Source organism: Triturus cristatus, chromosome 4_2, assembly GCF_964204655.1.
Source record: "Triturus cristatus chromosome 4_2, aTriCri1.1, whole genome shotgun sequence".
NCBI lineage: Eukaryota > Metazoa > Chordata > Amphibia > Caudata > Salamandridae > Triturus > Triturus cristatus.
In genome coordinates this window covers 195,997,175-196,010,018 of record NC_140586.1, presented here as the reverse complement: position 1 = coordinate 196,010,018, position 12,844 = coordinate 195,997,175, and the positions used below count along the sequence as shown (strand labels likewise).

At 45.4% G+C, this 12,844-nt stretch overlaps 1 protein-coding gene across 1 annotated transcript in view; it reads left to right on the top strand.

The window, feature by feature from the left end:
- RRP7A (ribosomal RNA processing 7 homolog A) overlaps positions 1-12,844 on the top strand; it is a 72,221-nt gene that overhangs the window by 24,432 nt on the left and 34,945 nt on the right. The window contains exon 2 of the mRNA XM_085600066.1: positions 4,656-4,798. Within this exon, the coding sequence (XP_085456192.1) occupies positions 4,656-4,798 (143 nt within the window). The remainder of the gene's footprint in view (positions 1-4,655; positions 4,799-12,844) is intronic.

Genomic DNA, 12,844 nt, shown 5'->3' with positions numbered 1-12,844 from the left:
CGCCTTCCTGAGAAAGTATTTTCCAGTTATAAACAATGACTGACTTTAGTGTCTGCCCTCAGGGTCTGCCGGGCTCTACGTCATCAGTGCTCAATGAGGTAATGCCCCTCTAGTAACACCTATGAACAAGCATTAAAAATGCAATAAGTCTCGCCTTTTATTAAGTTAAAGCCATTTGATTTGCTATACAATACCATTAGCAAAGCAAATGGCTTTAACTTAATCAAAGGCAAGACCTATTGCATTTTCAATGCTTGTTTGAGAATTGCGGAAACCCTAAATGGGGAAGCGATGGAGGATGTGGGGGGATGTGGTATGCATACAATACGGTGGAGAGATGAGTAGTGTCAGATGGGGTTGACTTGGGTGTGTGGTGTTACTGGGAGGCATGCAACAAATAATCTTGACACCACTAGTATTTGCGATGTCCGCACCTACCCTTCACGATCTTCCTGATGTGTCGTGATGCAGATCCTGCAAATATCTAGCCATTGCCTCTACCTCAGCCATTGCCTCTACCTTTAAAAACACGTCAGCTAAAAATCTGTACTTAGCTTAGTGTGCCGCCCGACTTGAATTTTGCTGTTTCTCTCATTGCATCCAGATATATGATACAACAAAAAAAATCACACCTACAACAAGTCAGGGCTATTGGCTTTGTCAATGGTTATTAGTTGTGTAAGATAAGTAAGCAGCAACTAAGGCTTGTATATAATATTGAAAACTCTTCCACTTAAAGCCCTGGTGACGCCACGACAATGTTGCTGCTCCTGAGTTTCAAAAAGAGAAGGGAAATCCAGAGAGAAAAAGACTCTTTAAAGGATTTCCCTTCACTGGCATGACGTCATGCTGTAACGTCTCCACTGGTAAGAATTGAGCAGTGCTAATGATGTGCCTGCTGTCTGTAGTCCGTAAAAAATGGAACGCCCATGCCAGGGAACAAAATAGAGCCCAAAAGAGACCCGTTTCGAAGCCACTTTAAAAAAAACTGCCATTGCTCAGCACCGGTGAGACCCGGGCCACTTAAAGCACTGGTTGCAGCCTATTGAAACGGCAAATCTGTGGCAATCGGCGCTATAAACAAATGTACTTGCTACTACTGTTATTAATGGTTTTCTGCTATTATCTCAACAATGTTACTGCAGAAGGTCCAAGGTCTTCGAGGCTTTGTATAAATTTGAATCAATACTAATTAAACTCCGGTGTTTCTTTGAAAAGAAAAAAAAATACGTTTGTTGCGATAGAAATAAATGCCCTGGTAAAATTTCCCAATGAAAATATAGAGTAATATTTAGAAACAAAAGGGAGGTCTGTTGTATGACTCAATGGAAAGTCTCTAGTCGCCATAAAATGGCTGCTGCCCCCTATAGATCTGTTGGGGCTGAAAGTTTGCTTCAATTTCTGAAGTACCTGGTCAGATGTAATTAAACCTAATAGACATTCCATGCCATCGTTTTTATGTGCATCCAACTGGGGCTTCTATGTGTTTTATTCAGAACCACAAATGTCGATTCGATAAAAACACAATATAAAGTATGCGTATTAAATCAAGGTGGCAACTAGAACCAACAGACATCATTGGGCATTAAAAGCAGTCCCAATGTACAAATGGAATCAACTACAAGTTGCGGTATTTCCGTACCTGTCGAAGCCCCACCTGACGTAGCTGGGTTTGTTTGAACCATTTAGAACTAGAAAACTAGAGCCCCGCAAAGAGGCCCTTTAAATGTAATAATGCGCACTGGTTACATAGAATACACCGCTGGCGGATGTGCATCTCGTGCGTTTCATATTTGTTTATTTTATTTCTCTTTGTACATTGCAGCACACACCCAATTAGGACACACAGTTCAACACTGACTCCGCAAAATGGCTCCCACTGGGAGCAATGTTAGAGAACACACAAGTACATTTCCAGACATTTCCTGTCAAACTGTTGCAGTCAGAAGCAGGTTACATTACACAAGGGCACATTCAGTTTTTCTGAGGTGGGGAGTTATCAAATAATTTGCTCAGAATCGTAAGCTGCTGAACCGATGACAAGACTCGAACCCGGATCCCCAGTTTCGAAGTGGCAGCTCTGGCCGTAACGCTCGACAGGGACACGGTTGAATGTGTCTTGTAGCAGGGTTATTCTTGCATGGAGCCTCCTGTTTTTATTTAGCAATAACACACGGGGTCACTGGTGTTGTGTGTCTCAGGTATACAAGGCGTGTCCTTTATTATTGTGGCACCCACTGCGACAATTGCTTTTCAAAGGAAATGGCGTCCACCACTCCACAGCCACCCGCAATGTGAGGAGGTATTCGAAGAGCACATTAGGGGATCACTGCCCTGTCTCTCACTTGGCGCTCTGAAGTAACCAAGGAGACTCCGAGCGCTCTCTTAAAACTTGTGAAAAATAGAGAACACGTGTTCAGTGACAACCCACCCATACCCCCATGGAGCCTAAATCCGCCCCCCACCCACCTCCGCTCACTCTGTCCCCAGCATAGAATGGGACGCTCTGCCCATTCCATGAGTGCAGCTTGACCTATGCCGCCGGCCACTCAGACTGGCCTCTGTACTTGTTGTGTTTAATTGTTTGACTGGAAGGGTGCCTGTGCTCTTTGTACCTCTCTGTGCAGTGTTTTGCCGGTTTGTCTCAGGTGCAGCACCCTCGCATACTTGGCCTGTTCACCCACACAAACTACCTCGAAGCAGGGGAATCTGGTTTGAGTCTCAGCAGAGACGTTCAAACATCCTGTGATTCTGGGCAATTCACTTAGTCTCCCCATTCCTAACTAAAATGAATATATCTATCTGTAACGCAACTGGTGCTCATATAAAGCACTCTGATTCCTTCGTGTCTAGTTGACGCGACCTAAAACTCCCCCCCAAAAAAAAAATAATTGCAGAAGATTGGCAATAATTTGTTCACTGAAGGACAAAAATCAGAAGTCACAATGCATATATGATACACGGAAGATATATTTTGTTTAGAATTAAAACGTACTCCCGCACCACCGAGGACACTGCGCCAGGTGAAGAAGGGCGGGTGATGCAAAGTGACTTCCGTTACGTAGAGCCGCCTCTCCTTGCCGCGCAGATCAGGCTGTTCACCAGCTGCACCAGGGCACAAGTCCTAAACCAGCACAGTCCGCTTTCACTTTCGTCCGTTGTGAAAGCTTTCTTGTCTTTATGGGGCCATCTGTTTAAACACATGGCCCCATAAAGATAAGAAAGCTTTCGCAACGCACGGAAGGCAGATGAGCCTGTCCAAATGGGACGGCTCAAAAAGCCGAAGGAAAACGTCATGAACAGCTCTTCTCCAATGGCTGGCCACTGTTTAGCATAAACGGTGACGCCGGCCAATGGAAAAGAGGCGCGGGGCTTGAAGCCCTTTACAGAAAATACCATAAAACATTAAAACTCGCCAGCGAGACTGCGCATGTGCGCAGCCCACGCCAGGCGTGACCTAAAAAAACAGTACAGATTGGAGGTTCTTAGATCAAAATGGCCACTAGACACCAGGGGTTGGGTTTTTTCCTTGCTTTTTTTGTTAAGTGGTTGTGGGCGGCCCTCCCAGACATTGGACCTAGCTCCCACCCCTCCCCAAATAACCCCCAGCAGTCTTTCTGCACCACTTCTGTGGCATATAGTAGGTATCTTCTTCCAAGCCCATTAGACTACCAGGCAATGTATATAGAGGGTGGGTGGGCCCTCAGGCAAAGGGCTAGTTCTCCCCCCCCCCCCCCCCCCCCCATACACCCCACATCCCAGCTCAAAAGTCTTTCTGCCCCAGGGGAGATAGAAAGCCCACTTAACACCAGGAATTTTTCTTTTGTGCTAAATGGGTGGGGGCAGCCCTCCTAGGCATCGGGCCTAGACCCAGCCCACTAAAGTAACCGCGCACAGTCTTTCTGCCACCCCCCTATAGTTGGGGACAGATAGGGGATGGTTTCCTCCAATCTGCCTCTCCGGCGGAAGGCAGAAAGCCCACTAGACCACCAGGCAATGTCTCCCGTCAGAACTGTGCTAAACTGGACACGACTGACGGATGCCCGATAGTCACGTTAAACCAAACTAGAAACTCTTGTGAGCTTTTTATTGCCACCCTGAACAATGAAAGTTAGGTCGGACTCGCTTTCTCTTTTATAAGCAAGGAAGGAGAAGAATTATGTGCTGGGACCTTCTGCAATCCATTGAGTTCCAGCCTTTAATCTGTAGCCACAGAAGCAAAGAGCCTGACATTGTATGTTATATGAATATATTGTACGTCCATGGAAATCTCTTTACTTTGATCAACTAGGAGTAAATGAACAGCGTTAATACTGCACATACACCCATCTCCTCCTCCCAAAAAAAATCTGAGAATGTGTAAAGCACCTAAATAGGATGACATTGACCATTGGTCTAAATGGTAAAAGAAAACCCCACAATTAACCCATAAACGCCACAAATATGTGTTGCTGCAATGAGTCATCCGTGCTAAAGGCAGTATCTTCTACGGTTACTTCCCATGAACTGCTGAGTTCCCCCAGGACACCAAGACAAGGCCATAGAGTAACTGGAGGTCTCAGAGGGTGGTGTTGGGGGTCAGGATATGACCCATCCTTGTGGTTTCTTTGCTTCTCTTTCCCCTCTGTATTGCCACTTCTGTTTTTTTTTTCCAGCCCTCCCTCTGAAGTTTTCAGCAACCTCTCGCTCGCAGCACTATTTGTACATCAAGGAGCACAAAGTACGTCAGGACCTGGACCCTACACGTCCGCAGGACCGGACCCTTTTCATCACTAACGTTCCCCCGTACTGCACACAGGTGAGTGATCACACATCAAATGGGTATATAATGCACCTTATTTTCTCATAAAAATAATTAGCTGCTGTTGCTGAATGACAAATTAAAGACATCTGACTTCCGCTAAAAAATCAATGCAGATCCTGCTGACAGATAACTTGTGATCTTTCCATGTGTCACAATCTATATGCTGCTTATTTGGGAAAGTATTGCACCTGATGCCGAATAATGGTTGCTCCTTATGCTGACTCTTACTATCAAAACCAGTAGAAAGACTCTATTCGTCCATTCCCTGCTGCTCCTGACACAAACCAAACATGGTTCCATTGTGGCATTGGCACTCTCTCTCTGAGGCCTTGGTAAATCATTGTATTACTTTTCCTGGTACCACATATCCAGGTGCTCACGGTTGTTAGTAAATATTTGGTTCTGTTACTCCTGATTCCCCCAGCACTTCCGGGCTCATTGTGACCTCCGTTTCCTGACCTCCCCTCTCCCTAGCCCAGTCTCTTATTCTGAGCACTTAATACTGTGCTCCTCTCCATTGCCCTGTTATGGGTTGTTACTGGTGATGTCCTGCCTGTTGCTCCTAAATCTGTACACCCCTCCCCCCAATGTAATTTCTAGGGGTTGCTTCAGCTGAAAATGTACTGGTTTTTTTTTTAATGCACAAGAATATATCCCTTGTATCTCTCCTACTGCTATCTCTTTAGCCCAAAAGGAAGCACTCTTTGAATTTTAAGGCTATACTGAAAGAGCTGGTTGTTTAAACTAGCCTCCATTTTTAGGTCTAAGCCTACCAGACAGTGCAGCTATCTGGTTTCCTAATGACCTGTTGGGGACATTCTGAAAGCTTCCCTGGAAGTGCATTCTGCCTATTTCTTACCATTGGGTTTGTGTTTTGTAACTCATTTTTGCTTGCTTTCTATTTGCTGGCTTTATTTTTTTTAGGAGGTTCAGCTTGAGTTAGTCCCTACCATAGAGCATATACTATTTACTGTAATCTTCCACAATTGCTCATTTTCTGTAAATAGGCATTTAAATCTTACTCTTATCATGTCACGTTTGCTGTGCGTTCAAAGATCGAGGTCAAATGTCAGGCTCTGTCTCCTGAGAGAGCTTGGTGTTTACTTTTCTTTCTCTGACTTCAAAGTGAGGGGATTTATGTGACAATCTTGCTCTGATTGAAAAAGCTTTTTTTCTAGCACACAACACAATTTAAATGTCTGTAAATTAAATGTGCAGATATTTCAGAATATTAGAATTAAATAAGCACAAATGAAGACTTTTTTTTTCTAATTCTGAAGCGTGGTGGAAACCAATATTTTAAAACAAATCAATACACTATGTGATGACATTTTTCCATATTATCGCTTGTGCGCTGAATCAGTAAAACTGTCTGTGCAAATGTAATGGTCATTTCCACTGAAAACCCAGTGCATACTCCACATTACGCTACAACACTCTACTCCACTCTATTTTACAAGACTTCATTCTACGATGCACCACTCTATGACACTCCTGTCTACGGCACGCCGCTCCACTCATACGGCCCGGCCCCTGCACTCATACGGCCCGGCCCCTGCACGCCTACGACACGGCCCCTGCGCTTCCCGCTCCTCTACCACACTCCTCTACCACATACCACCCCTCTCCCTGCTCCTCTACCACACTTCGCCTCTCGCCCGCTCCTCTACCACACTCTGCCCCTTGCCCTGCTCCTCTACCACATTCCGCTCTGATCCTCTACCACACTCCGCCCCTCTCCCACACACTGCGCTACTCCAGGCCACTCCTTGACCCTTTACAGCACTCTTGTTTCACTCTGTGCCACTCTACGCAACTCCCTGTATGACACTCTATTCCACTCTACGCTACACCACTCCACTATCTTTGAGCTATGTCAACAGCAGCCACGTTGGTGTATAACATGGCTAAAACACTTTGTGAAAGCCAATAGCTTTTGCATAGGCAAGACCTATTGGCTTTGCCAGTGCTGGTTAACTTACTGTTAACTCCAGGGGTGTGTTTGTATTTTTTGATGATGTTCCCTCCAGAAAAAGCGGAGTCATTCAGAAGTAGGCGCACTATTCCAAAAGTGGCCTCCCACAACCGGCACATTAGTCGTAATGTTAACCTTCCGGTCTACTGTGTACCACATTGAAAAATAGGAGTCTGTGATTTCTTCAGAAACCAGGTCTGGCTGCCTTCAAACAAAGGGAAACTCTAATTGGGCAGCCTGGGGATCATTTTCTCAGTAAACTTAAATAGCTGCCTAAGGTAACCATATAGAGGGAAACAGGGTAATGGGTAATTTGTTAAGTCAAGCATATGCTTTTTCCAGAAAAGCAGAGTTGGGCTAACGATGAACGGAAAAATGATACTCCGGCAGTAAAGTGTGTCTGTAATGGATGAATGTATGATCTGACTATAGCACATTTTACATGTGTCTAGGTGCATTGCAAAGGCACTGGGTGCATTCAGAGTCAGGAATACAAGGTCTGTGCAACGAAGGGTAAGAGTCGACCTGACCAAAAGTTGCTAGCCCACCCGATTCCAGCCTGAATAATCTCTGGAAGAAGTGATGGAGCATGAATTTTTTTTACATTTCAGTTAATCTTACAAATGCCATACTGCTCTGTGACCTAGTGTCTTGGCAGGCTTTACCCTCCTTCTATGCATACCTCGGAGAGTGGAAAGAAACATTGAGGCTTGTGTTGCTTAGCTTAGTGGTGGCCACCATACCAGCTACACCTTCTAAATCACCACCCGGAGTACCCCACAACAGCAGTCCACCCATCTCTGTCTACCACTGTATATATGCTGGTGTTCAGAAGTCTGAGACCACCACAAGTGCTACTGGGGGCTTACCTAGCTAGACCCGACTGTACTCAGATGGAAAAGCACTACATTACATTAGTGGTCCTTCCACTTGGATAGGGTCCAACGTAAGCATACCTGGGCAATTGTATCACGGTTCAAGCCAGGGATTGTGGCCCCATATCTGTCAAGCACCTACTCCATTATTTTTTTTTTTTTGTGGAAAACCTTTATTATTCACAGTTGCATCATCATATAGTGTACATGCACCATCCATGGTGTCAAAGCAGTTATGTAATAGGTAAATGCTTTTCAAACAATATGACACAGCCATTCAGCCGACAACCCGGGGGTCCGGCGGCGTTGCACATGGGGGCATTGCTGTAGTCCTTGGACGCGCACCGGAGTAAGTGGTAGGTCTGTTTTGTTGTTTGTGTGTGCTGGGTGCTCCTGATTCGCAGTGTCGGCAGCAGGGTCGGCGTCGCGCCTCAGCCCGCGCCGCAGCCCCCGCCCAGGCCCCATCTAAAGTTGTGCAGAGTATCGTTAAGAATCTCCGACTTAGGGGCCCCTTTGTCGGTTCAGCACCAGCGCCATATCCGCAACGCGGGCCGGGCGCGGCGCCAGTGCGCCCGCACAGCCCACTGTGGCAGAAAGAGGAAAAAAAAAAACCTTGCACTTAAGTCAGGCAATTCTAGCCTGCAATGTCGTATTCGGGTCCATGTGCGCGTTGTGTGGTGCACGCCCAGTCCCCGAGCGCTGTATCCCTCAATCCGCTGGTCATCGGGGCATGCCCAGCCCTCAACGCTGCGCGTCTTCGACAAGAGTTTACTGCGAGCGTCTGGCGCACCCATCCCTGGCAGGGCAGGTGGGTCATCGCCGCTCCACCGTCTGAGAGCAGGGCACGCAAAGCAGGGCAGCGCCCCGGGGATGCCAGACAGCGCAACCACCATTTGCTATCTTGTGATAAAGCAGGAATCCAGTCGGGAAACGCAGCCGTTAAGCAAGCTGCTCCCTACGCTTATGCGGCAATACGGGGAATGGGGATGAGGGTTATTAACTCAAACAGGGTCGGGGGGGGGGGGGGAGATCATTGTGCGCCTGTGCGGAGGGGTCAGCAAAGCACCTACTCCATGCTGTGGAAAAATATTCATGGCCCTCAGAATGGGCGAATGGCCATTCTTGCGCAATCTGCCGAGCTGGCAACGCGTAAACACCAATGTAATGTGCAGAGGGTGTGGGAGTAGCAAGGAAACAATTGAGCATGTGGCATGTCTCTGTCCCACATTACTCCACTAATGATGAGCCCCAACAATTGAATCATGAAACCAGTAAGTCTGAAGAAGGGGGGCTAAACATTCAGCTATCACTAGTCACCTTACCCCTTGACTCTAGCTCCCATCCTACATCCGGGGAGATAGAACTCCAACAGTCGGATCTTGAGTTGGCATGTGAATGCACTTCCACCAATGATGAGACCCAACAACTAAAGCACGTAACTAGTAAGTCAGAAGAAGGGTACCGCAGCACTCAGCGGTCACTAGGTACCATACCCTTTGACTCTAGCTCCCATCCCACCTTTAACATTTGTTCCAACCCGCTACTGGGAACAGCTAGCAGATCGGGAACAACACTTGTTGAACAAGTTAACGGGAGAGTCCCACAAGTGACCGACACAGGGGTCCGTGCATCTGTTCTAATCACAAAATATCATGCATAGATCCGGCAGAGATATACAAAGCTAAACCCCCGTTAGGGGTACCTACACAACCGCCCACTAATGCCCAACTCAGATTAGACTCGGAAAAGATTAGAACCCATCAAACCATTAGGGAATCTAATATTTTCAGTGTTCAATCTAGCAAGACTTACAAAGCCATGCTTCTCGCTATTAGAGATATGAAGAACCTGTTCTACCTTTCCGAACAATGGCTCACTAAAATGGAGGATCTTCAGAATTCCTCGTATGAAACACAAGTTAAACGCCGTTCCACCCCTATGGAGGCAGCAAACAGAATTTTCCGCCCTCTGCCGCAACTTAACTATCTGACAGACAGTGAGATATTATCCATCCTGTCTACATATGACCCTATTCCCACGTCGATAGGTGAGAGCTTTATCCAAACTATCCCAACGAATGCTGGTAGAACTTCAAAGTCAAACAATAGAAGGATAAGCGCTAGCAACCTAAAGAATGTACCATTACTGCCAGGAAAGATTATTTTGCCTACGATCAGTTCCCAAAAACACATCCGGGCCATACTACTCAACAGTCGTTCAGCGAATAAACACGCAGCTGACATAGCTGACCTCATACTAAACCAGGAAATTGACGTAACCATTTTAACAGAAACATGGCTTTCTGACTCGTCCTCACCATGCTTAGACCTATTAGTTCCACCGAACTACCGGATTTTGAGACAGGACAGATGTCACAGAATGGGAGGAGGCATTGCCAGTATACACAGATCCGACAAAACCATCACAAAAATATAGGCTGACCCCTTAGAATCGTGTGAATATCTGGGGATGTCACTTAGATCGGCAGATAACCAAACCTGTAAACTACATGCAATCTACCACCCACCTTGTACTAAGAACATGTTCATAGACCAGATGATAGAAATCATAACCACCAACTCTAATCTGCAATCCAATGATATCTTCCTAGGAGACATCAACATTCACTGGGAGGATCACTCTGATAGTCAGATCGCACTGTTTAAAGCATTCCTGGAAGAGCAAGCGTTAGTTCAAGGATGTCAACTCCCTACCCACTCTAAAGGCTCCACCTTAGATTGGATATTAGCAAAAGAGAAAGCGATCGAGAAAATTGTAATCACCCCTTGTGATTGGTCTGACCACCACATAATTTCGTTCGTTATTCCCTTCAGAAAAACCAAATCAACCGCACAATCTATTAAACCAAAAAAATGGACCCGGGACACCAGAAGAATTAACTTGGAAAATGCAGCAGCGCGCTGTGAAATAGACTTGCAGCCTCCTAAGAGCATGGTTGACATCAATGACCTCACGCTGCACTATAACAAGACAATGTCAAGCATTATCGAGGACATAGCCCCACTTAAACTAAATAGAATCTCTGACAAAGACAAAAACCCGTGGTTCAACGGCGCCCTTAATGAAGAAAGAAGGTCACTAAGACTCTCAGAACGTAAATGGCGACAACACCCTTCGTCGCCCCACTTAACCCAACTGAGACAATCCAGGAAAGCTTACAATAAAAGCATTCTAAAATCTAAGAAAGACTTTTTCAGGAAAGAACTGGATAATGCAGTAAACAGACCAAGGAAATTATTCGATCTACTAAAAGATAAATCAAATAAATCTGCCAAATCGACACCAACCATCACAAATACAACCTTGAATAGTGAAGACTTCTCCGTTTTCTTTACAGACAAAGCAAACGCACTGGAGAGGGAGCTCAAAAAAGCAGCCGAAAACATTGAAAGAGATAAGGACTTCTCAATGGAACAGCAGAATCAACAAGAATTAGAAAAACCAAAAAACAATGCTCAGTGGTCCGGATTTAAGCCGGTCAGCGAACTAGACATTGCGAAGATCTTGTCAACCACTAAACCTAACAATCGCTACAACGATCCCATACCGGCAAAGTGCTGGTCTGTGATAAACCACCTGCTAATCCCATCATGGACAAAGGTCATAAACGCTTCATTGTCACAAGGCCAATTACCGGCCTGCCTAAAAACTGGTCAAGTCATTCCCCTCTTAAAAAAACCTACAGAGAACCCTTCTGATCCTAACAACTTCAGACCAGTAACAAATATTCCCATGCTAGCCAAAGTACTGGAAAAATGTGTCCAACAACAACTGAGTCTTCATATTTCGAAATTCAATCTTTTAAATGATTTCCAATCCGGTTTCAGACCAAACCATAGTACAGAAACAGCAATTCTGCAGATAGTAGATGACGCTTTACTGGCACTCGACCATAACAAAACATGTCTCCTTATCCTGTTGGACCTGTCGTCGGCTTTCGACACGGTGAACCATGAAAAAATAGTCGATCGGTTGAAAAACAGAATGGGTCTAGAGGGAACTGTCCTTAAATGGTTTAGATCCTTTCACGAGAATAGATCGCAAAAATTCATAGTCAACCAAACCCTCTCAGGCCCAACCAGCAACAATATCGGAGTTCCGCAAGGGTCAACACTATCTCCGGCGCTATTCAACCTATACGTAGAACCACTAACGGATATACTACAAAAAGCGAACATTTCTTTCCACATGTACGCCGATGACACCCAGCTGTACATCAAGGTCACATCATCTGAAGAGATAAAGACCATGAACCATGCACTATCGAGAACCATCCAATGGTTAACGGCTAACCACCTGAAGCTAAACCCCCAGAAAACAGAATTCCTATTGATTACACCCCAAAAAAGCAAATCAAATATAGTAGAATGGACCAACACTATCACTGCTCTAAAATGTACTCCGAAGATTGTCGACTCTACTAAATCTCTGGGAATTCCTCTGGACAAAAACCTGAACATGTTAGCACACATTAACTCAATGGCAAAAAACGCCCGTTTCCATTTAAGTTACCTGTGGAAACTGAAACCATTCCTAAATAAAACAGATCTCAAAACAGCAGTTCAGGCACTGGTCATATCAAGGATTGAGTATGGTTGCACAACTTTGGCCGGGCTCCCCAAGATCTCAACAGCACCACTGAAAGCATGTCTGAATGCTGCCACAAGACTTACATGTGGATCCAAAAAATTCGACCATATCACCCCTTACTTGAAAGCCCTTAACTGGCTGCCCCTCGAAGCAAGAATTCAATTCAAGTTGGCATGCATCACGCACAAAGCATTACACCACAAAACTCCAGTTTACCTCGCAAAAAAACTCACGCTATCAGGAGGGTGCCGATTTTCCAGGAGCCATGCACACCTTCTATTGAAACCGGCTCGCTTTTGTAAGAAAAGAACTTATGATAGAGCATTCTCCGGGGCAGCTCCAAGAATCTGGAACGCTATCCCCCCTAACATTAGAAGAATTCCTTTCATCACGGCATTCAAAAAGGAAGCAAAAGCATTCTATATGAGGAAATTTCTCCCATAAGTACATAGAGCAAAATCTTTGTCACTGTCTACAAACCTATCATGACTACTCCATGTGCCCGCTAGCTGCTCACTAACCTTATATGGGCCTGTATATACATGTTCAAAATGTAGTCTTTTACTTTAAACTACTCAT